General features: G+C 46.6%; 1 protein-coding gene across 2 annotated transcripts; it reads right to left on the bottom strand.

Moving 5' to 3' along the window:
- Positions 1-2,230: 2,230 nt before the first annotated feature.
- LOC119655638 (crustapain-like) lies at positions 2,231-17,120 on the bottom strand. 2 transcript variants are annotated; one of them, XM_038061615.1, is made up of 3 exons: positions 16,789-17,120; positions 7,984-8,114; positions 2,231-2,520 (listed from the first exon to the last, which is right to left on the bottom strand). In XM_038061615.1, the coding sequence occupies exons 2-3, from the start codon at positions 8,104-8,106 to the stop codon at positions 2,314-2,316; spliced, it is 330 nt and encodes a 109-aa protein (XP_037917543.1). In that variant the 5' UTR covers positions 8,107-8,114; positions 16,789-17,120; the 3' UTR covers positions 2,231-2,313. The 2 variants fall into 2 exon arrangements, with proteins under 2 accessions (XP_037917543.1, XP_037917542.1); XM_038061614.1 differs by having other exon boundaries at positions 16,878-17,119.
- Between the last annotated feature and the right edge of the window lie 7,835 nt (positions 17,121-24,955).

Raw genomic sequence — 24,955 nt, 5'->3', positions numbered from 1 at the left:
GTAGTATTCAGGGTGTGTCTGGATAGCTGAGTGGTTTGACCGCAAGACTGTCGTACGGAAGATCGCGGTTCAAATCTCACAGGCGGCAGTGGGATTTGTATCGTGATTTGACGTCGGATACCAGTCGACTCAGCTATGAATGAGTACCTAAGTCAAATCAGGGTAATAATCTCTAGCGAGCGCAATGCTGACCACATTGCCTCCTACAGGGTAATCCTGTAGTGTACTGTTACGGTCTTGAATGAAGTGCTCTAACACACTTCAAGGCCCTGACCCAATATGGATGCGCCAACGATTATTATTATTAGTATTCAGGCTACGAATGCAGATAATCCCCATCAAGTGCTACAGGTGCCTGGACTCTTGAACACACGTCAGCAACTTGCAGGAAACCGACAGGAGGATAGCATGCCGCAGATGCGGATAGGTAGGTCACCAAACTGCTTTCTTTGTAGAGATCATAGTGCGACTGGTGAGAGCGTCGTACACACTGCGGGCTCGGGACAGTGTCCATTCTTTAGTGCGGAACTAGAAAGGGCTATGGCGGGACTAACACGATTCGCATTCTACAAATTAACATGTATCGGAGTACATCCTTCATCGCTTAAGGATAATATTTGTTCGCGTTTATCTGACGCCGAATGAAACGGGGTTGACTTGATGCTCTGGAGGACGCCGTTTCGGGCAAGGAAGGGCGAACCGTGGTAGGCGTTGTTTTTAATGCTAGGGCTTTTGAAGGGGGCATGCCTCAGCCAGACTTCAGAGGAAAACGGATCCTGGAAATTGCAGCGTGAACCGGGCTCGTAGTTTTAAACACTGGATACACGCCAACGTTTCGGCGCCTAGACTGCAACGGAAGCATCCCTGACATCACTTTTGCGTCGAGATCTCTGGCACCATCGGCGGACGAGTGGCGTGTCCGGGATCACCTGTACATCACGTTCGCAGTGGTTGACGCTACTTACCGGCGTGCAACAACCCGGCACTCCCCTTGTGGGTGGAATGTCGTGAGGGGAAGTTCGTCGAAACACTGTCGTCAACTCAGTGATGAATATGATAACAGAAACGTGTGAGGCTTCGCTGGCCAGGAGGGGCTCCAGCCGTGACATCATATGTATTTGTGGACGGGCGAAAATGTTGACCTACAGAGGGAGTGTCATAAACTCCCCCGTTTGGCGCAAATTTTACAACCCAGCGAGGAGGCATGCGCCATAAACGCGGAGTATAGTTCAGCAAAAAGGAGACTCCTCAGCGCGATAAATAAAAGCAAAGCTCGTGGCTGGCAAAATTTGGTCAACGAGGTGAATGAGGACCCGTGGGGCTTGACTATAAACTTGTCACCTAAAAAAACGAAGCATTGTGAAAGCCCTGCATACTAAGTACCGACCAGATCGACCGTATTGTACGGGCATTAATCCCTAGACATCCCGTACGGGTTGATGCCAATAACGCGGAAAGTGTCTAGGATTACCCCCCTTTTCATAATGAAAGGCGGCAGGTCTTGACGGTATCCCAGGCTTACAAACTGGCGTTTCGCCAACGGCCAGACTTGCTGCTCGGGGTGGTCAACGTTTGCATGAGGGAGGGAATTTTTCCTCGTCGCTGGAAATTTACCAGACTCGCGCTGATCAGCAAGGGAAAGGAGACCCGGAACTGACGCCTGCATACCGACCGCTGTGTATGGTTGACACGAACGGGAAAGTGCGCGAAAAGCTCATCAGAAGTAAACTCACTGATCGTCGTTACCGGAGACTTATCCCAAAAGTAGTTCGGGTTCAGAACAGGGAGATCCATGATGGATGCTGTTATGGAGGTCGTGGGTGCGGTTCCTAGAGCCGAGGCTAATCTTGGCGGATAGTGCTCCTCGTAACGTTTGATTTTAGAAATACTTTCAATTCCGTAAGATGAACAGATATGTTAAGCACGTTAGAAAACTCATTCCATGTGCCAAGCTATATCTTGTGGATATTGAGAAAGTATCTGAAAGACCACTCCCGGCTCTATGAGACGCTTGAGGGACAGAGGAGGATGGACATCACGTCAACAGAAGTACAGAAATCTGACCTGCTTCCTACAATTGTCTGCTAAGTTCTGATATGCCAGAAAAGTCGTGTCTGGTCGGTTATGAAGACGACTTCCGACTCATCTTGAAACAAGGAAGAAATGGGTGTCACCTTCACACTGGTGAATATGCAATTTAAGTTGGAGCTTGAAGAAAAATCAAATTAAATCAAAATTTTAATCATTTTTATATTGCTTCAATAATCGCTATTTTAACTGACAAAATTGCAGATTTTAACAATAGTAGAATATTTACATTACAGTTTTGGAAATACCCAAATATCCTGCACGATATTCATTCACCGTCAAATCTGCCAAATGGTTGATTCCTTGTTTGAAGGATACTTCACCGGCATCGTATTTTTTATTATGTTCCTGGATTTTCTTCAAAGACTTAGCAAATATTCCTTTGCGATATTCTTCTTCTTCAGCATTCTTGTAGCGTTTGTTGAATTTGGTCTGAAAAAAAAAAATTATAGGCAGGAATTATTATTAATTATTAAAGACGGGAAATCTGTTGACCTCTGACGTGGTAGGGATTTTTTTGACACACTGTGGAACAGGTTTCTTGCCACTGGGGAATTTAATGCTAAGCACACTTGTTGGCGATCTAGACTGATCACTCCCCAGGGAACACAGTTGCGGGACGTGTTAGCCCGAGACACTCGACAATGTCTCATTTTGGCCAGAGGATCAACTAAAAATCCCGGACCAGGTTGACCTCGGTGTTACTAAAAGGACCGGGAGCAGATAACGAGTGAGCCGTACTAAGAGTTGGTTTCAGACCACTTGTCCACCATTATAACATTTTCGAGCGTCCCTCCTATAACAACCAGATCAACGAACTGGTTCAATTTCTGTAAGTACATAAGTGCTCAATTGTAAATCAACCCTCTCTTGAAAATATTGAAAACCAGATGTTAAGCAGACAAATCAAAGCAAGCAATGTTGAAATTTGACGAAATAATGACCGTAGCTGCACAGTTCTTTACTCCACGCCCATGTAAAAATCTTCCAAAAAGTAGTATACCACATAGGACAAATTGAGAAGACAATGGCAGCCTCACAGATCTCCAGACCTAAAAAAAACAATTAGTCAGGGTAAATCGATCCCCTATGAAGCCCTTAAAGATGACCAGGAATGGAAGAAAGAGATCAGCAGTGTGCAGCATTTGAAAAGCTATTCCTTTCCCATTCACAGCAGAAGGGGTCTGGATTTCCAAAAATACCAATGGGTATGGTAGGTAGGTAGGTATCAGTGGCCGCTCCGAGGAGCCCAATTAGCGCTTTGGTGCGCCGTTTTGATGCCACAAACTCCTAAGACCGTGACTGTTGTTATAGGAACAGGGAAGCGGAGTCCAGCTGGCTCGGATCTTCAGAGCCAGCCCGTAGCATTCACGAAGGAAAGCAGCTCTCCGACCCTGTAACTAGAAATCTCACTGAGGTCCCCAAAGAATGGTTTACCCAGTGTTCGCGGCCTGACTCGAGCCAGAGCCGGGCAATCGCAGAGAAAGTGCATGAGGATTTCCCTTCCTTCTCCGCAGCTTCGGCAATGCGAGTTGTAGGGTAAGCCGAGCCTAGCGGCATGGTCCCCTATGGGCCAGTGCCCCGTGCAGACCGCCGTAATCTTGAATGCATTTGCACGCGTCTGGCACAGGAGCTCTCGTGATCGGGCTATGTTATAAGTGGGCCAAATTCTCCTTGATTTGGCACAGCTTGTAAGCCTTCGCCATCTTAGGCCCGCGGCTGCTAGGTAGTGCGAGTAGACTCGGCCCCCGACAGCCGCCAGCGGAACACCGACTGTGTTCCCCGAGAGACTGCCAAGAGCAGAGCCTTGCCTGGCCAATCCGTCAGCCCGCTCATTCCCTTCTATGTTCCTATGCCCGGGAACCCAGAGGAGAGTGATCTTGAGCGTGCCGCCCAGATGGTTGAGCGTGTCTCTGCACTGCCCCACCAACCGGGAAGATGTCGTCGTTGAGTACAAGGCCTTGAAGGCCGCTTGGCTGTCGGTCAGAATGGCTATGTTACGCTTGGGGCTCGAATCACGCTCCAGCCATCGACAGACTTCCAATATCGCCAGTACTTCCGCCTGGAATACACTGGTGAAACCTGGGAGACCATACGACTTGGATACACCGTGTGTATTCGAGAAAACCCCCGCGCCGACTCCATAGGCCATCTTTGATCCGTCCGTAAAGAATACCGTTTCATAGTCTTGCAACACGCCGCCGGTCTTCCACTTTGCCCTGGTTCGAAGGTCCACAGCAAAGTTTCTCGTGAAGTTCAGCTTGCGTGTGACATAGTCCGTGGGGGATGCCCAGATTTCTCGAGGTATTTCATCTAGAATGTTGCTGTGGCCGTAGGACTTCGCTGCCCAGCATCCGGACTCACGTAGTCTGACGGCACTGCACGCTGCAACATATTTGATGTGGAGGTCAAGGGGGAGGAGATGCAGGAGTACATTGAGAGCATCTGCCCGGCAAGACTGCAGGGCCCCCGTAGCACCTGCACACGCGGTTCTTTGAATCCTATTAAGCTTCGTTCTATTGTATTTCTTCTTCAAAGCCTGCCACCATACAATAGATCCGTACGTCAGGATCGGACGCACTACAGCGGTGTACATCCAGAGAACCATCCTCGGCCGGAGACCCCATTTCTTGGCAAAGGTTCTCTTACAGGCATAGAAGGCTATACAGGCCTTCTTAACCCTCAGTTCTATGTTCAACCTCCAATTTAGCTTAGGATCCAGGATTACACCCAGATACTTCACATTAGAGGAAAGAACCAATCTTTGTTCATTCAGCCGTGGTAGATGGAATTCAGGTATCCTTGTCTTGGTGGTGAATAGCATCAGTTGCGTTTTGGTTGGGTTTATGCTCAGTCCACATCTTGCGGCCCATAGGCACACCTCTCGCAACGCTCCTTCCATGATGTCGCTCATAATGGACAGAAACATCCCTGATACTAATATCACCAAGTCGTCGGCATACGCCACCACCTTCACCCCGCTGCTGTCTAAAGTACGTAAAATTTTGTCCAGAGCACCGGTGAGATGGCACCACCCTGGGGCGTGCCTCTGTTCACAGCTCTGGTCAAGTGGTTGCCTCCCAGATCGGACTGGATTATCCTGGTACTCAGCATAGATATAATCCAATGCGTGAGATACCCCTCCAATCCAATACCGGTCAAGGCTTCCTTGATGGCGTTGGTACTGACGTTGTTGAAAGCTCCTTCTATATCCAAGAAGGCAGCAAGGGTATACTGCTTGTACTGCAGCGACCGCTCAACCGTGCCAATTACCTCGTGGAGGGCGGTTTCTGTGGATTTTCCTTTGAGGTAGGCATGCTGGGACTTAGAGAAAGGTGTTCTCTCCATAATCGTCCTTAAGTGAATGTCCAGGACGCGTTCTAGGGTCTTCAGCACGAAAGAGGTCAGGCTGATTGGCCGAAAGTCCTTCGCTGACTCATGACCGCGCCTGCCCGCTTTCGGTATAAAAACCACCCGTGCGCGCCTCCAGGACTGCGGTACGTATCCTAAAGTGATGCAGCTCCGGTAAATCTCAACAAGCCACGGCACAACCCTTTCCTGCTGCTTCTGTAGCATGACTGGCATTATGCCATCTGGGCCTGGAGATTTGTATGCGGAGAAGCTGTTTATAGCCCAGCCGATCCTATCCCCGGTAATTACCGATTTGATAGTCTCGCACAGCTGGGGTTGCCGCAAACCTTCCAAGCGAGGTTCTGACTCACAGTCCTCCTCGCTGGAGGGAAAGTGCGTTTGCAGCAGCAGCTCCAAGGTTTCACTAGAAGATTCCGTCCAGGAGCCTTCCGACTTTTTAAGGAAGGATGGACTCTTATGTTCCTTGGACAGAATCTTATTGAGCCTCGCGGATTCACTAGTAATTTCAATGTTCTGACAATAGTCTAGCCAAGACCGCCTCTTGGCGGTCCTGATGGCCGACTTGTACTTCTTTAGGCAGTCCTTGTATGGTTGCCAGTATTTTTGCCTGTAGCAGATGTTGAAGATTTCTCTGGTCAGCTTCCTGAGACTAGAGAGATCTTCGTTCCACCACGGTGGCAGGGTCTTTTTGCTGTACTTAGCAGGGCACGAGATTTTGAAGGCGGTATCAAAAGCCTTCTCCAGAGCCCCGACCTTTGACTCCAGTTCGTCTGTCGTGCCAATCCTACCAATTTGCGCACCGGAGAGTTTGTTCTTAATTACCTGACCAAACTTTCTCCAGTCGATCCTCCTGGGGTCTCTAAAGGGCTTGGAGACCTCTGCGGTGAGATCTAGACTGAAGAGTATCCAACTGTGGTCAGAGAAGGATTTCTGGTCAGACACTCTCCAGTCCTCCACCCTAAGAATCCCGTTGTCGGTTATTAGGGTGATATCAAGGACCTCCTCCCAACCGTCACAGTTCTCCGAGCCGGGGAAATGAAAGTCTTTAAAGAATAAGTGGAGCCACAGGAAGCTCCAGGGTATGTCTAATTATGAGAAAAATGTTGAAGGAACTTCCAGAGATCACAATCGCTCACGTGACTCACATATTCAATGCAATTCTACGTCTCGTCTATTTCCCAAGGTATAAAATGTTTCAGAACTTACAATGATTCCTAAATGTGGGAAAAAACTAAATGTAGGTTGTATCCTACAGGCTCATAAGTCCATCCTCTCAAAAGTGTTCGACAAACTGCTAATTTCAAAAATCTCACTACATCTAGTGAAAAACAAATTGATTCCCCAGCATCAATTTGGCTTTCAAGAGAAGCATTGGACAATCGAAGTTCACAGCATCGTCTCTGAGATAAAGAGTGCACTGGAAGATATTGCTCACCAATTTGGATGTGGCGCAAGCGTTCGATAAAGTGTGGCATCAAGTTCTGAATTCCTAAAATAAAGAAGCTGCTTCCAATAGTGTTCCATGGAATTTTGGAATCTTGAAATATAAAAACTCCACGTCTGACGAGTACAACATCCAAGCTGGAGTGCCTCAAGACAGTGTCCTTGGACCGACATTCTACTTCATCTATACCTCAGATCTACCAATTGACCTTAACCTGATTGAACCTCAACGTTTGCAGATGATACTGCCATTTTAAGTATCCACACTGATCATCAGGTTGCATCAAAAAACTTACAAATCCACCTAAGACGAATTGAAATGTGGCTTAAAAAATGGAAAATTCAGGTAAGCGAAACCAAGTGCTATCACATCACTTTCATCCTAAACCGCTAAAACAGCGCTAACTTCTCAATCAATGGTGCAACTATTTCTCAACAGAATGAGGTAAAATACCGAGGTTTGTACCTAGATGGACGATTAAAGTGGAGAAAATATTTTGGGGCGAAGGCAATGCGAGTGAAGCTGATACCAACAACCGCGCAACAACCGGTATCCGGTCTAGGCCTTCCTTAATAAGGAACTCCAGACATCCCGGTTTCGTGCCGAGGTTGACCAATTCGATATCCCTAGAAGCTGTCTGGCATCCTGACCTACGCCATCGCTCCATTTAAGGCGTGTTCTGCCTCGTTTTCTTTTGCTAATATAGATATTGTCCTTATAGACTGACTTGAGCTTCTACTTGGCTTGACTTTTAAATGAAAACTCTAAACTGGGACATGGACTTACGGAAGTCGGCTATGGGATTCAACATGGACATCTAATATACAAAGAGCCCAATCCAGGATACTACGGATCATCACCGATGCATTTTGGTATGTGCAAAATGAAAACATGCACAGAGGCCTTGAAATTGCGACAGTAAGAGAGGAGATCTTATTTCAGGACGAAGTATAAAGGAAGGTTAGCTTGCTATCCCAACCCCTTAGCCTGGAGGCTGCTTCAATAGCCTAGTGTCAGCCGATTAAAAAAACTGAACATGCTACAATTTCATTCGTAAAAATCGCGTATATTACATTTACCTTAAAATTCTCCCATTCCTCATCCAAAGCTCCAGTAGGACCGGTACGTCCTTCTTTGTCAACCGGTTGTGCTTTGATGGCCGCCAGTGTGATGAAAACAGTGAAGAGTAGAACAAGTTTCATTTTATTATCTAAAAAAAGCGGACACTTGAATGCATCAATGTTTTACAAATTCAGTATTATGTTTGATTAGAACACAGGATATGTGTAAGTATGCGCAAGCAAAGCACAATTTAAAGAACTATCTTTTTTCAAGAAATAATCATAGTTGCAACTCTCATGCTTTTAACTCCATTGCACTGTATGTGTTAGACAATCACCAACGTCCATGACAGTGGCAGGCATTCAAGAAACAATGGCCAAAGAAATTCAACAGTATTTCCCCAACGAATCCTTTAATCAAAACTCACCTATTCGCAACCTGTCTACAATAATTGACAGGTAAAAAGTCAATTGGGAACGGGCAGTAGAAAATTTTTTTAAGGAACCATCCTAATCCTTACCATCAACATTCCTATCTAGTAGGAATCCTTCTTAATCATCTTTGTCGCGTTTAATAATGGGTTAAGCCGTCTCAATCGGTTACGCTATTTTCCTCATAGACCTGGCCTAGATGGTTATCAAATCACCATCCAGTGTGATACCCATCTTTGTTGTAATTGACGTTTTGGTCATTTCCCACCACCTTCGCTCCGCTCCTCACCATCTCCTTTTCTTTAGCTTTTGTACCGGTGGATTTGTCGTGATCGATTGCGCAATTTTGTTTTGTTAAAGACACAATCTGCAAAGCAGCCTCTTCATCCCTCGGGGTCATCAAGCCAGGTAAGCAGTTCATCAACCGAGATACTTGGCTTTGAAATGACGATATTGAAACGAAGGTCCGTGAAAAGAAACGACGATAAAACGCTTGCCAATTGTCAAATTTATAAGAATGCCAACCGGGAAGCAAAGAAAGCGATCGCTGTCGCTGGAACGATCCATTACGAAGATCTTTACGGTAAACTGGACACTCGGGATAGCGAGAGAGATCTGTATCGACTTGTCAAAAGCCGACACGAACGCATATGGGATATCGAACACTTCTGTTGCGTAAATGACATGAACGGTACTTTGCTTACCGACCGTCGAGCCGCGATGGATAGATGGCGAGAATATTTCAAGCGAATTTCAACTGAAAAATTTTTTCATCCTCCACTTTCACAAACGTTGCCGACCTGCAACCTGGATGAAGTAACTTTCCACAACCGGTGTTCTTTGTGATCGACGTATTAATGAACATGTCGAATTTAAAATTTACTGCAATGTCGTCCATCTTGTCGCTCTCCATGTTTCTGAGTGTTGGCCAATTACAAAGGACAATGAATGGTGTTTCGCGGTAATATAGATGAAGATATTGCGTTGGACTAGTGGCGTAATATGCCTTGATCGCACCCTAAATGAGGATATCCCCGATCGATATGGTGTTGCACCGATCGTGGAAAAATTGCGAGCGCCACCGTCGGGGATTCAAGGTAAGAGCCACTTCGGATGAGTCCCTTGCAGACTCGGGTCTAATCGCTCCCCTCGAGTACATGGGACGGTACTTCCCAACGGGTTAATTGGGATTAGCTCGGCGCGGAGAACCGCAACCAAACCTTTCCAACAGTTAACTACCACCCTCCGTACAATGCAACACATAAGACGTCACAAGACAACACTAACATAAAACACACAGTACTGGGGCTGTCGCCATTATGGCCATTCGCCCGTTATACTGCAGGTGAAACAGCGTCGGTAAACTCCCTCTTTTGCCGGGAGGCAGCACACACGAATTCGTTATCGCATTGAAGTGTATCACTGTTAGCAAAACACTGGCTAAAATCATAGATACCGTTCACCACGTGAACGCCTATGTCGTCTAGATTACGGATGCCACAGTACACTGGACAGACACAGAGGAAATGGAACCAGTCCTCTGAGTCTGTCCCACACAGAACACAACCCTGACTGGAGGCAAGGTTCCGCGAGAAGAGAAACTCATTCAAGTTACCATGCCCCGTCAGGAGGAAGAACATCTCAAGCCCGAAGTCGGTGACGAAACTTCCTCTAGCAGACACATTTTTGACGTAGTCATACGTGACCCGACCTTTTCCACATCCGTTCCATCTTTTTTTTTTATGGATGGAGGTGGAAATCTTAGAAAGACGCTGCTGCGCCAGATTGCAGCAGTGTGTGGGATTCGCTCCCACTAAAACCACCCCCACTCTTCCGCCCCTCCCCGCGGGACCATCGTGAAGTATTACTTCCCGGGGGAGGCTCTGGTTCGCTATACCAGCTCGTCCATGTCACTTCTCCGTCGCGCCGCCTTCCGAGCTCGATGCAACTCCAGGAGTTTTGTCTGCACCACGGCTACTGCCTCATTTACCGCCATCCAGTTTTCCTCCGACTTCAGCATCTCTTCCACCAGTTTGGAGGGCTCGATGTCCGCCCCTAAGATGCTGTTCAACCTCTTTTTCTGCTGCGGAAATCTGGGACAATGAAACATAACGTGCTCCGGGTCCTTGGGTGTAGCACCGCATTCAGGACAGTTGGGAGACTCGTCCAACTCGAAGCGATGCAAGTACTTCCTATAGCCACCGTGTCCCGTAAGGAACTGTGTCAGGTGGTAATTCAATTCTCCGTGCTTTTGGTTGACCTATTTCTCGATACATGGGATCAATGTATGGGTCCACCGGCCCTTGTTGGAGTTATCCCATCGTTGTTACCACTTGCCACACAACTCTCCCCTGGTGGCTTTTCGGAAATCCGCATTCACCTCGGCTGGATTTGCCTTCCGTTTTTCGTAGAGCCAGTGCGCCTCGCTCGCTAGAAGATCGATAGGGATCATTCCTGCGATGACACACACTGCCTCCGTCGACGCCGGCGTAAATGCGCTGCACACCCTTAGCGCAATTGGCCGGTATACCAAACTTATCTTCCTCCGGTTGACAGCGTGGTTCAATGCTCCCGCCCAGACAGGGGCCGCGTATAGCAGGATCGACCTCATCACTCCCGCGATGAGTAGCCTGCAACTATACTTCGGCCCTCTCACGTTAGGCATCATCCTTGCAAGGGATGAGCTGGCATTTGCTGCCTTCTCTCGCGCATAATCCGAGTGTCCCTTGAAACTCAGCTTGGCATCGATCATCACCCCCAGGTATTTGACAACCGATTTTAAGACGACCTCACGATTACCAACCTAGATGGTAACCGTGTTGTTCTTCCTACGGTTGGTAATAAGGACCGCCTCCGTCTTTTCGTCCGCCAGGTCCAGCTTGGCCATTCGTAACCATGACTTGATGGTATAAATGGCTTCATTTGCATAAAGCTCCACGTCACTGCAATTGCAACTACCGCCAGGTCGTCCGCTAAACCAATCAGCGTTGTCTCCTCCGGCACGCGAAGGCCAAGCATTCCGTCGTACATTATGTTCCACAGCAGCGGTCCCAATACAGAACCTTGAGGCACACCTGCTGTCACAATGTACTCCTTCGCCCCGTCGTCCGTCTCGTACTAGAGAAGTCTGTCCAAAAAGTAACTCTCGATGAGCCGAGCCAAGTAGCTAGGAACACCCAGTTTGGCCAAAGCGCCTTTAATCCAGCCCCAGTTGGCTGAGTTAAAAGCATTTTTGACGTTCAGCGTCACCAAACACTCCTTCCGCCATGCACGATTCGAATGTGCTTGCGAACCACCTTGGTCTGGCCTTCACCGCCACCTTCAGAGCTCTGTTCGGAATTCCGTCCAATCCCGGAGCCTTGTTGTCCCCACTACGTCTACAGATTTCCCAAAGTTCCTCTTCGGTAACGTCAGGGGTCGAGAAGACGTCCTGCTGAGCTGCCAGTTGGGGTTCTCTTTCGTCCTGCTCCTGCTGCGGGAAAAGAGTTGTAATTATTTGCAACGAGAGCCGTGGGCATGTCACTTGAGGTGATTTTCGCCCGCGGATCTTCTTCATTACAACTTGGTAGGCTGTACCCCACGAATTCGTATTAGCCTCCATGCAGAGCTTCTGGTAGCATTCCCGCTTGCTTCTCCGAATGGCCTTCTTAAGGTTGCTTCGCAGATCCCTGTATTCCTCCTCCGTTCCATCTAAGCTGCCACTTAGATGTTGTTGTTAGATGCTACAATCTCATCTAACACCCTTTTGACCGCAAGTTGTCCTAGACCCTCTACCTGATCCACATTTACTAAGTCTGTTTGGAGCAAAGGTACACCCCTCCTGATCCTGTAGGCCGTGGTACGCCGGGCTACCTCCAAATCAAGAGAAGGACACCAAAGAAGACCTGCATGGCATCGGTCCAGACCGTACGACATACAGGAAAACACGCTAACAACGCCACTTGCAGACAACTACCCTAGTATTTGTCCGAGGCTTGTAACTTGATCTGATCATTGTGTTTTTAACGCCATTGGTTGCATTTTTTTGCAGACAGCTTTTAGGGATATCGAATTGGTGGACCTCGGCGCGAAACCGGGGTGTTTGGAGTTCCTTACTAAGGTGGTCCTAAACCGGTAGCGGTTGTTGGGCCGTTGATGATGATGATTCGATAGGTGAAGGAACTATGGCAGAGGACATTTGGTAAGTACTTTTTCTGCCAAATTTGGATGCTAAATAAATGGTGGCCAAAGGGTAGTATAGGTCCCAGGGCAAAACGTGGATTGGTACCCACGATGGAGCATAAAACCTGGGAAATGCCTGCTGAACCAACACCAACAGCTCTACTACCAAACCCTATCTCCACCTCCACGTTGTGACCGCTGGGAGTTCTTTCTTAACGAAAAACTGCAGACGGAGAAGGATGAAGGCGAGTCTCCCGCTCCTAAAAACGGGACCAATTGTACCAACTGGTCCTCCAGGTTGGGGGTTGGGTAGGGCTGAAAACCCTACATGGAAAACAACTTGTTACGAAGCCACAACAGGAGCCTCGGACAGGAGGTATTTTAAAACGACGGAATAACGATTTGCGCATTTTCTCATGGATCGTGCGCTCCCTGTACAGAGATGAAGCTGATGAGCAGCTAGCCGATACCTTGTCCCAATATAGGGCTGATATAACAGCGTTACAGGAGATTCGATGGACAGGGACCGGTTTCCTGGAGAAGGGCCACTACACCATATATTATAGCGGTCATCCAGTAAACCATGTGCTCGGAGTAGGTTTCTTAGTCAGCCAAAAAATGAAACGTGCTGTTATCGGCTTTGGAAACATGAGCGAACGGCTATGCACTCTGCGCTCGCGAGGCAAGTTTAGAAATATAAGCCTCATAAACGTTCACGCCCCTACAGAGGAGACTGCAGAGTCGGAGAAGGATATCTTCTACGAGGCAGTAGAATGAACACTCGAAACCTGCCCCAGATAGGACATCAAAATCATACTTGGGGATTTTAACAGCCAAGTAGGGAAGGACCCCGTATTCAGGCGATACGTTGGCTCCCATAGCTTACACGAAAAAACAAATGATAACGGACTGCGGACTATTCAATTAGCAGGGTCACACGAAATGGTTGTTGGAAGTACCTGGTTTGCGCGGAAAGCGGTCCACAAACATACATGGGCCTCTCCAGACGGGACCACTTTTTTTTTACCAACCACGTGTTGATCGAACGCCGCCACCTCTCAGCCTTGATGAATGTCAGAACATATAGGGGAGCCAATATAGACTCGGATCACTATCTCGTTGGCATGGTGCTCCGAGCTCGAATAACAATACCACCTAGAATCCCCTCTGACAATCAGTTGAGAGTGAACACTGAAGCCATCCACAACACAACCCTCCGCGACACCTATAAGAGGGAAATGGATGCCGCAATAACCGCAGTCAACAGAGGACCTGGAGATGAAGCATCAACAAATGATCTTCACAATCACCTGAAGAACGTTATCATGGATACGGCCACAAACATACTTGGCCCCAGCCGCAAAAGGAGTCGGAACGGCTGGTTTAACGATGAATGCAAGCTAGCAACGGAACGGAAGAATGCCGCATACCGAGCAATGTTGCATTCTCAAAGAACGCGGGCACGCGCAGAGACTTATCACGAACTCCGTCGAGCGGAGAAGCGACTTCACAGACGGAAAAAGGAAGCCTGGGAGAACCAACAAGTCTGTGAACTCGAAAAGTACAGGGAGCAATCGCACCAGGCGCGGAAGTTTTACCAACAAGTCAGCAGGATGAAGCCTTATACACCTCGATGCTCATCCTGCCGAGACAAAGAGGGAAATCTGATTTCCGACAGAATTGGCATATTAGAGCGATGGGTTGAGTACTTTGATGAGCTACTGAGAGGCGAGTTGGAGGTCCCGCCAACTGAAGACAAAGGACAGATATTGCCACCACCAAGTTTAGGAGAAACAGTCCGTGCAATTCATCGGCTAAAAAATCCCCGCCAGGAGCCGATGGAATTACAGCCGAATTGGTTAAATATGGAGGCGACCGGTTACACCAAGTGGTTCACCAACTTGTGCTCAAGGTATGGGACAGCGAATCAATGCCTGACGATTGGCAACGAGGCATTATCTGTCTCATACATAAAAAGGGAGATATCACACAGTGCAGCAATTATAGAGGTTGCTGAGTACCATCTATAAAATATTCTCCACTATCTTGCTAGGCCGGATAGCCCCATACGCCCAGAAGATCATTGGCCCATACCAAAGAGGCTTCACTCCAAGCAAATCAGAAACAGATCAGATTTTCTCTGTGCGGCAGGCGATGGAAAAACTGTTGGAATATGGACAACAGTTGCACCATCTGTTCATCGACTTTAAACCCCCTATGATAGCGTAGCCAGGGTAAAACTGTACACGGCCATGAGAGAATTCGGTATTCCGACGAAATTAATAAGACTGACTAGGCTGACCCTGACCAATGTGCGAGGCCAGATAAAAGCAGCAGGTTCACTCTCAAGACCATTCGACATCAACAACGGTCTACGACAAGGGGATGCGCTATCTTGCGTCCTCTTTAACCTGGCCCTCGAGAAAGTGATCCGTGATGCTGATGTAAATGCAAGAGGTACGATCCTCTTCAAGTCCACCCAACTACTGGCCTATGCTGACGATGTCGACATCATGGGAAGAACCACCCGAGACGTACAAACTGCCTTCATCCAGATCGAGCAGGCGGTGATCGGCGCGAGATCTTGGGCTGCACATCAATGAAGGCAAGACAAAATATATGGTGGCAACGTCCGCACCGAAGACGAATCAACCAACAACATCAAACCGCACTGGTCAAACACGAAGAAGAATAAGGATAGGAGAATACAACTTTGAGACCGTTACCCATTTCTTCTATCTAGAATCGAAAATCACAACCGATAACAACTACGATGATGAAATCCGCGCACGGTTGTTGTCAGCTTACAAAAACTGTTCCGCTCGAAACGTCTCACCATAGGGTCAAAGCTCTTACTGTACAAGACAATGATCTTGCCAGTCCTCATGTATTCCTTGGAAACTTGGGTCCTTCGCAAGGAAAATTGCGAACTCTTGGCCGCGTTCGAGAGAAGAATCCTCCGAAGAATTTTTGGCCCCCTACATGAGGATGGACGATTCCGTAGCCTACACAATGACGAACTCTATGAGCGATACCATGACCGTCCGGTTGTGGATAAAATTCGGCTCAATAGGTTACGGTGGGCGGGTCACTTAATCCGTATGGATGAGGATGATCCCACCCGGAAAGTCTATAAGGGCAATATCTATGGTAGAAAAAGAAGACGAGGCAGACCCTGCCTAAGATGGATTGATGGCGTAGGTCAGGACGCCAGACAGCTTTTAGGGATATCGAATTGGTGGATCTCGGCTCAAAACCGGGATGTCTGGAGTTCCTTATTAAGGCAGGTCTAGACCGGATACCGGTTGTTGCGCCGTTGATGATGATGATGATGATGAAATAAAGATATGCGGATCTGTGTATGAGGTGACCTGTCAGACCGAACCGAACAGGTGAGGCTAACTAAGTGTTTGGGGGGGTATTACTCTTAGATAGTTTCCTTTGCTTTTACAAATGGTTTTGCCTATTTTAAAGGGAGTCTTTGCTACCTTAGCTAATATAGTTTTTAAGTTATTATAATTTTACTGCAGCGAAAACGGCAATGTTTTTTCTGGAAATTAGAATGCCTCAGCAACAGGATGCGTGACGTATCGCGCGGAATACCTCTTGTCCTTCAGTTTTGAAACACCGTGTTATTATGTGTTTAAAGATCACAGATCACGCGTGTCCAGTTCTCTATTTATAGAAATTTAATATCTAAATCCAAGGTTCAATATTGCATAACCTTCATTTATATGCATTATCATCACCCTCCCAAGATGTATCCCAAACTAGACTTAGAAATTTCGTTAGATTGTGAACCACAACACTCACTCAAAATCACATTGACTCATTATATCTTCTGTTTACCCAAGCAAAGTATATATTACTTATGTGGTCCCCGCACAAACGGAGAAGTTAGAATCGCATTAAGTTAAGAAGTTTATTTTCTTTATTAGTCACCAGAATTGTCGTCATATTGCCAAGTTAAGTACAAATTGAATTACGCTCCATGCATTTGATTAGTGCAAACTTATCTAGCTATTCATTGAATCTATCTTTTAGCAGCAAAAACTTGATTAGTAAAATCCACTGGAAACAATGCCTCGACGAAGCAGCAAAAACACATTCACACAAAAACAAGAAAGTGAAATCTAAGCGAAAACTAGACGCAATCTTGAAATAGCCAACTATGTATCTATCAGTGGAAAAGTAGCGAAAACTTGAAATATAAATTTGAATAATAATCACCAAATCGGTCGATCCATGCATGCGGATCTAATGCTGTTTAGTATGGAATGCAAAGTATTTCTTAATCTTTACGTGTGAATATCACCCACCAATGAACTTTCTTTTGCACTGCGAACAAAAACGAAATTACTGAAAGTGAGCCACGAGCTTTTGATAGTCGCACTCAATTAAAGATAGAAGCGATAACTTATAGATTTTTCAAGAGCAATACTAGATTCGTATCAGGTGCCGTGAACCGACTTTAGCACTGCTGAAGAGATCGGAGACCACTTCGACTTCCCAAATGTCCGAGTGTTTTGAAGATCACAAAAAAGTAAACGATGAAGATGATGATGTCAAGATATCGTCGCGGAAATCCCCTCCATGAAAATCTACTAACTTTATTTTACTCTCTACTTGGAAGCTACTCTTGTGGACTGAGGAGGGCTGCTTTGGCTCTTTTTGGTACCCGATACCGATACCATTCTGGAAGAGTTGGGTATCTTTCTGAACACTGGGTTCTTGTAGTGCAATCTTAAACATTATGAGTGGCATTATTGGAACCTTACGAGTGTTGGAAAACGATATACGCAAGATCTGAGTAATGGAGTCAATAAAGCCTAGTGTGAAGAGCTGCATTTACCACTAAGCCCCCAATAAAATCGACACATAATTTCCCACCCCACCGTCACCACCGACCCCTGCCCAACTCAGAACCGATTCAAGCCGCATAGAACAAAGATACGCGTACTTCGTAGATACATTGCAATCTATTAGTGTCCACATCGTAACTGAAGGAAAAAATTAATTACTGCCATTTCGAGTGGAAGCAGGAACGAGCTGTGTATTACAAGATTATCTTTTACGCTGCATCAGTCCTCAACTCACTTATAAACAAAATTAGCATCAATTAAGATTGCTTTTCAGAATTCTAGCATGTTTTGTTTTATTATGCGAGTGTCGCCGGGTTCAACCTTATGCGCAAAGTGCACGTACTATACTGACTGGAATAAATAATTAAAATCGGACTCAGACGAATGCCAGATGATTAATATTTCCATTGAAAAAAGCGAATCTTGCTAGCAAGGTCCAGTACTACGAAGTTTATTAGCTGGTTGTCGGTAATTGATGAAAAAAGATTATGAAGAATTTGAAAGTAAATTAAATTTTTGAAATCTGTCGGATAAACATATCTTCCCGACAAGGTCAAAAGGATAGTTTGAAACTATCATCAAATAATTGAAGGGCAAAGCTTCCTTAAAAACAAAATCATAATCTTGAATCACCCACCCAGCCATTTTGTCGGTAATTCTACTCGATAGGCGGAGATACAAATTTTAGTAAGATGTTTCTGCGCCGGTATAATATTCACTTTGAAAACAACCTCACTTACTTCCTGTCCATACCTTCGTGATCCTGCCGTGAAGGATTACATTAGTGGCCGGCTTGAGTTTAGACTACAACATCCATCGCTCTTCTTACTACAGTATCTTATCAATCAAATTGTATATCTCCCAGCACGAAGCCGGGGTCCAGCAGCGGAATGCAGGATATACATACTTATGCGGAATACAACGTTCCGGGAGTCAACCCATCTCTGTCTAGGGTTGATATATGGCTCTCCAGGAGCTAAGCATCTCGTCTAGCAAGACCGTTAGAGAGTGTTGACAACCACATCTTGTTCGAGGTGACCCTACAACTAACGAAACACTACAGATTCTAACAACACCTCCCCATTTCAGGGTGTTATGCGAACCGTGCCCATTGTCCAAGTATCATTAGAAGCCGGGGGCAGAACTCGAAAGGCAGTGGTTGTAACATGATTCTCCCCAGAAGATGACTCCCAGATACCACCGGAAATAGGCGTTAGAGGGGGTGAAGATTTTCTTGATTTCATTCTCACACACCAATATTCGTGAAAAGCACCAGGCAAAAGGCACTAGTGATAAATCTAGGGAACACTCTAATGAGTGGCATTTTCCAGAATTGGAGGATGTCGGATGAGCTCCCTATCACTGAATAAACAGATTCGACATTGAGGACAACTCGGAAGTAACTAGAAGAATGAGAAATTCCAGGAAAACACACTGGGACTCTTACACAAAACATCTGAGTGACAATATTGCTCATCTAGAGGTGAACGGTGACATTCATCATCGTCATCATCAACGGCGCAACAACCGGTATCCGGTCTAGGCCTGCCTTAATAAGGAACTCCAGACATCCCAGTTTTGCGCCGAGGTCCACCAATTCGATATCCCTAAAAGCTGTCTGGCGTCTTGACCTACGCCATCGCTCCATCTTAGGCAGGGTCTGCCTCGTCTTCTTTTTCTATCATAGATATTGCCCTTATAGACTTTCCGGGCTGGATCATCCTCATCCATACGGATTAAGTGACCCGCTCACCGTAACCTATTGAGCCGGATTTTATCCACAACCGGACGGTCATGGTATCGCTCATAGATTTCGTCATTGTGTAGGCTACGGAATCGTCCATCCTCATGTAGGGGGCCAAAAATTCTTCGGAGTATTCTTCTCTCGAACGCGGCCAAGAGTTCACAATTTTTCTTGTTAAGAACCCAAGTTTCCGAGGAATACATGAGGACTGGCAAGATCATAGTCTTGTACAGTAAGAGCTTTGACTCTATGGTGAGACGTTCCGGGCGGAACAGTCTTTGTAAGCTGAAATAGGCTCTGTTCGCTGACAACAAATGTGCGCGGATTTCATCATCGTAGTTGTTATCGGTTGTGATTTTCGACCCTAGATAGGAGAAATTGTCAACGGTCTCAAAGTTGTATTCTCCTATCCTTATTCTTGTTCGTGTTTGTGTTTGACCAGTGCGGTTTGATGTTGTTGGTTGATTCGTCTTCGGTGCTGACGTTGCCACCATATATTTTGTCTTGCCTTCATTGATGTGCAGCCCAAGATCTCGCGCCGCCTGCTCGATCTGGATGAAGGCAGTTTGTACGTCTCGGGTGGTTCTTCCCATGATGTCGATATCGTCAGCATGGGCCAGTAGTTGGGTGGACTTGAAGAGGATCGTACCTCTTGCATTCACCTCAGCATCACGGATCACTTTCTCGAGGGCCAGGTTAAAGAGGACCCATGATAGCGCATCCCATTGTCGTAGACCGTTGTTGATGTCGAATGGTCTTGAGAATGATCCTGCTGCTTTTATCTGGCCTCGCACATTGGTCAGGGTCAGCCTAGTCAGTCTTATTAATTTCGTCGGGATACCGAATTCTCTCATGGCCGTGTACAGTTTTACCCTGGCTATGCTATCATAGGCGGCTTTAAAGTCGATGAACAGATGGTGTAACTGTTGTCCATATTTCAACAGTTTTTCCATCACCTGCCGCAGAGAGAAAATCTGATCTGTTGCTGATTTGCCTGGAGTGAAGCTTCTTTGGTATGGGCCAATGATGTTCTGGGCGTATGGGGCTATCCGGCCTAGCAAGATAGTGGAGAATATCTTATAGATGGTACTCAGCAACGTGATACCTCTATAATTGCTGCACTGTGTGATATCTCCCTTTTTATGTATGAGACAGATAATGCCTCGTTGCCAATCGTCAGGCATTGATTCGCTGTCCCATACCTTGAGCACAAATTGATGAACCACTTGGTGTAACTGGTCGCCTCTATATTTAACCAATTCGGCTGTAATTCCATCGGCTCCTGGCGACTTATGATTTTTTAGCCGATGAATTGCACGGACTGTTTCTCCTAAACTTGGTGGTGGCAGTATTTGTCCGTCGTCTTCAGTTGGCGGGACCTCCAACTCGCCGATGTTCTGGTTGTTCAGTAGCTCATCAAAGTACTCAACCCATCGCTCTAATATGCCCACTCTGTCAGAAATCAGATTTCCCTCTTTATCTCGGCAGGATGAACATCGAGGTGTATAAGGCTTCATCCTGCTGACTTGTTGGTAAAACTTGCGCGCCTGGTGCGGTTGCTCCCTGTACTTTTCTAGTTCATAGACTTATTGGTTCTCCCAGGCTTCCTTTTTCCGTCTGTGAAGTCGCTTCTCCACTCGTCGGAGTTCGTGATAAGTCTCTGCGCGTGCCCGCGTTCTTTGAGAGCGGAACATTACTCGGTATGCGGCATTCTTCCGTTCTGTTACTAGCTTACATTCATCGTCAAACCGGCCGTTCCGACTCCTTTTGCGGCTGGGGCCAAGTATGTTTGTGGCCGTATCCATGATAACGTTCTTCAGGTGATTGTGAAGATCATTTGTTGATGCTTCATCTCCAGGTCCTCTGTTGACTGCGGTTATTGCGGCATCCATTTCCCTCTTATAGGTGTCGCGGAGGGTTGTGTTGTGGATGGCTTCAGTGTTCACTCTCACCTGATTGTCAGAGGGGATTCTAGGTGGTATTGTTATTCGAGCTCGGAGCACCATGCCAACGAGATAGTGATCCGAGTCTATATTGGCCCCCCTATATGTTCTGACATTCATCAAGGCTGAGAGGTGGCGGCGTTCGATCAACACGTGGTCAATTTGGTTGAAAGTGGTCCCGTCTGGAGAGGCCCACGTATGTTTGTGGACCGCTTTCCGCGCAAACCAGGTACTTCCAACAACCATTTCGTGTGACCCTGCTAATAGTCCGCAGTCCGTTATCATTTGTTTTGTAAGCTATGGGAGCCAACGTATCGCCTGAATACGGGCTCCTTCCCTACTTGGCTGTTAAAATCCCCAAGTATGATTTTGATATCATATCTGGGACAGGCTTCAAGGGTTCGTTCTACTGCCTCGTAGAAGGTATCCTTCTCCGACTCTGCAGTCTCCTCTGTAGGGGCGTGAACGTTTATGAGGCTCATATTTCTAAACTTGCCTCGCAAGCGCAGAGTGCATAGCCGTTCGCTTATGTTTTCAAAGCCGATAACAGCAGGCTTCATTTTTTGGCTGACTAAGAAACCTACTCCGAGCACATGGTTTACTGGATGACCGCTATAATATATGGTGTAGTGGCTCTTCTCCAGGAAACCGGTCCCTGTCCATCGCATCTCTTGCAACGCTGTTATATCAGCCCTATATTGGGACAGGGTATCGGCTAGCTGCTCATCAGCTTCATCTCTGTACAGGGAGCGCACGTTCCATGAGAAAATACGCAAATCGTTGTTCCTTTGTCGTTGCCGGGTCCGTCATTTTAAAATCCGTTCTGTCCGAGGCTCCTGTTGTGGCTTCGTAACGAGTTGTTTTCCGTGTAGGGTTGTCAGCCCTACCCAACCCCCAACCTGGAGGACCAGTTGGTACAATTTGTCCCGTTTTTAGGCGCGGGAGACTCGCCTTCATCCTTCTCCGTCTGCAGCTTTTCGTCAAGAAAGCGGTCACCACGTGGAGGTGGAGATAGGGTTTGGTAGTAGAGCTGTTGGTGTTGGTTCAGCAGGCATTTCCCAGGTTTTATGCTCCATCGTGGGTACCAATCCACGTTTCGCCCCGGGACCTATACTACCGTTTGACCACTTTCACGGATTAATGCGCCGCGGGCCAGTGCGTTCCTCACGCTTTTTTTATCTGTGGCTTAATTCGCAGGACAGCAATCAATGGCCGATGTTGGGGTTCGATGGTCTCATAGGAAACGGCTTTGCAATATCAGTGACAGCAGTAAAATGTCAGCGTCTTATGAGAATATAGTCGATTTGCGTTTTACTGTTCCCACTATAAAATGTAGGAAGATGAGACAATCGTTTGATGAACCATATGGTCATAAGTACAAGGTCATGGGTGTCCGCAAAATCGATTATACGCTCGCCAACCTCATTGCGCGCTCCTTCATGGCAACTGCAACCGTCTGTCTTTTCATCCACATGCCCATTAAGGTCGCCGGCAATGATGATATAGTCGTCAGCAGGCATGTGACACGTATTTCCATCGAGAAGTTGCCAGAAGGCATCTTTCTCGGCATCAGGTCGACCTATCTGTGGTGCGTAATTCGGAATTGCTATTGTGAAAAACCATGAATTGTATCATTCTCGAGCGAAACTATATATATATATGCCTTTCAAAGCTTCTCGCGTGACTGTCCAAGTATCACTGGAAGCCAGGGGCAGAACTTGAAAGACAGTGTTGGTAACAGGATTCTCCGCAGAAGATGACTCCCGGATACCACTTGAAATAAGCATTACACTAGCGGAGTTCTGCGAGAGGAAGGCATTATCACTTTTCCTCGACTGCGATGCCCACCCCCACAATGAGATCTGGCAAAGCAGCGACATCAGTCGAGGAGGTGAGGATTTTCTTGAATTCATTCTTACACGCCAATATTCGTGAAAAGCACCAGGCAAGAGGTACTAGTGGTAAATCTAGGGAACACTCTAATGAGCGGCATTTTCCAAAATTCGAGGGTGTTGGATGAACTCCCTATGTCGGATCATTGAATAATCAGATTCGACATTGAGGGCAATTCGGAAGTAGCTAGAATAATAAGAAATTCCAAAAGAACAGACTGGGACTCTTACACAAGACACCTGACTGACAAGATTGCTCATCTATAGGTGAGCGGTGACATTAGGCGTGAAATAAAGATAGAAAAAGTGATTACCAGCTACGAGGAAACAATGGGGATGCACCCCGAAAATCCTACTGGATATACGATGACTCTTTTCCATGTGAACATACAAGTGTAGACAAGGAGGGCGATCTTCAGAATGTCTGGGAGTACCAGCGAAGCGGGGAGGAAGATTGATATCCTTTCTTTGATATGAAGTTTGAAACACGTCAGAGTAACAGGGAAACCTGGGAGAGAGTGGCATTGGTATACGCCTGAAACCAGAAACTGATCACCTGGTAGGCTGAAGTCTTACGGCAAAGAGAGCAACCGCTAGGGTCATTGGTTCAAGGAAAACGTATTTTGAAACAATGCGTAAGCATACCAGCATATTCCAGGAGGAAATTTACACTATATGTAGATATGCTTCCTTCAATCTCGAAAGCAACTGTAGGGGCTTGCACATTTCTATTCTAACCGATAGCCAAGCGGTTATTAAGGCACTATGGCCCTACCAGCTAAATTCCAAACTGGTATAAGAATTAACAGACTCAACATTCTTGGCTCGATCAATAAGGTGTGGGTACTCTGAGTTCCAGCTAGAAGGCAATAAGGCAGCGAACGAGATGTCTAGGTAAGGAGCACAGGAGCACAGCTACACCGCCGCGAGGTTGCTAATGTTGAAAGGAAATGATTGTCCTGACCATCTACGGCTAAGAGCAAACCAAAGCGACGGTCTCCTGACGATTCCAACTATTCGGGCCATAGAGGGGTCGGTCAACAACGACCAAGTCTTCATTTGCAGGCAAGGCTATGCATGGGTTTTGTATGACTACACCAACCGGTAGATGTATACCTTAAAATGTTACGGATAAGCTTTACCGACGAAAGGACGGATGAGTAGCATGAAAGAACTGCTCCTTCATCAACGATGTGTGGGAGGGTAAACGACTGACCCTGAAGAGGGCGTAATTGGTGCTGAGGTCCTGGAACTACTCGGTGTCCAGAATAAATTCAAATCATATTTTGGTTAATGATCTATGTAATCTTTTTATCGTGGTTAGAAGAGAGGTCATCGACATCACCGTGGCATCCCCTGCCATTGCAGTTTTTATCGGAGAGTATCAAACGAGATCACTCTCTTCGATCACAGGCGCATTGATTTCGTAATGGGCATGGATCCATCTCCAATCACTCAATTTCGGAATACACGTAAGACAGATTAGGCGACTTACTAAACATAACTGAACGCCCGAGCTACGATCCTCTGCTGGAATTGAGAAAACAACCGAGATGGTCGTAACTAACCATTAGGCAGACAAGCTCGGGTGGATTATCTGTGGGATTCGGGAGAAAGTATCGCCTACTATCTGGTTTAGAAGTCTGGGGAGCAGTCATATAGTGAAATCTAGCACAAGCAAGCACGATAGATCAGATCGATGCAATCGGTGTGGTGAAAAAGGCCATCTGGCAAAAAATAAAGAACGAATGGGGTTTATTCAGGTAAATCACTGTAAAGACGAACACAATCTGTTGAGCCAATCAGTCCCCAAGCTTGATGTGAATGTGGCAATTATTAGCGAATCATACAGTGGAAAATAGCAACAATAACGCGGTCCGGTCCATCGACAAAAACGAAAAATTCGGAATTTGGACAACTGAAATATACCGACGATATCGACGCATGGTCTACCGA

Source organism: Hermetia illucens, chromosome 4 (assembly GCF_905115235.1).
Source record: "Hermetia illucens chromosome 4, iHerIll2.2.curated.20191125, whole genome shotgun sequence".
NCBI classification, from domain to species: domain Eukaryota; kingdom Metazoa; phylum Arthropoda; class Insecta; order Diptera; family Stratiomyidae; genus Hermetia; species Hermetia illucens.
This window is presented reverse-complemented; position numbering and strand designations above follow the sequence as displayed.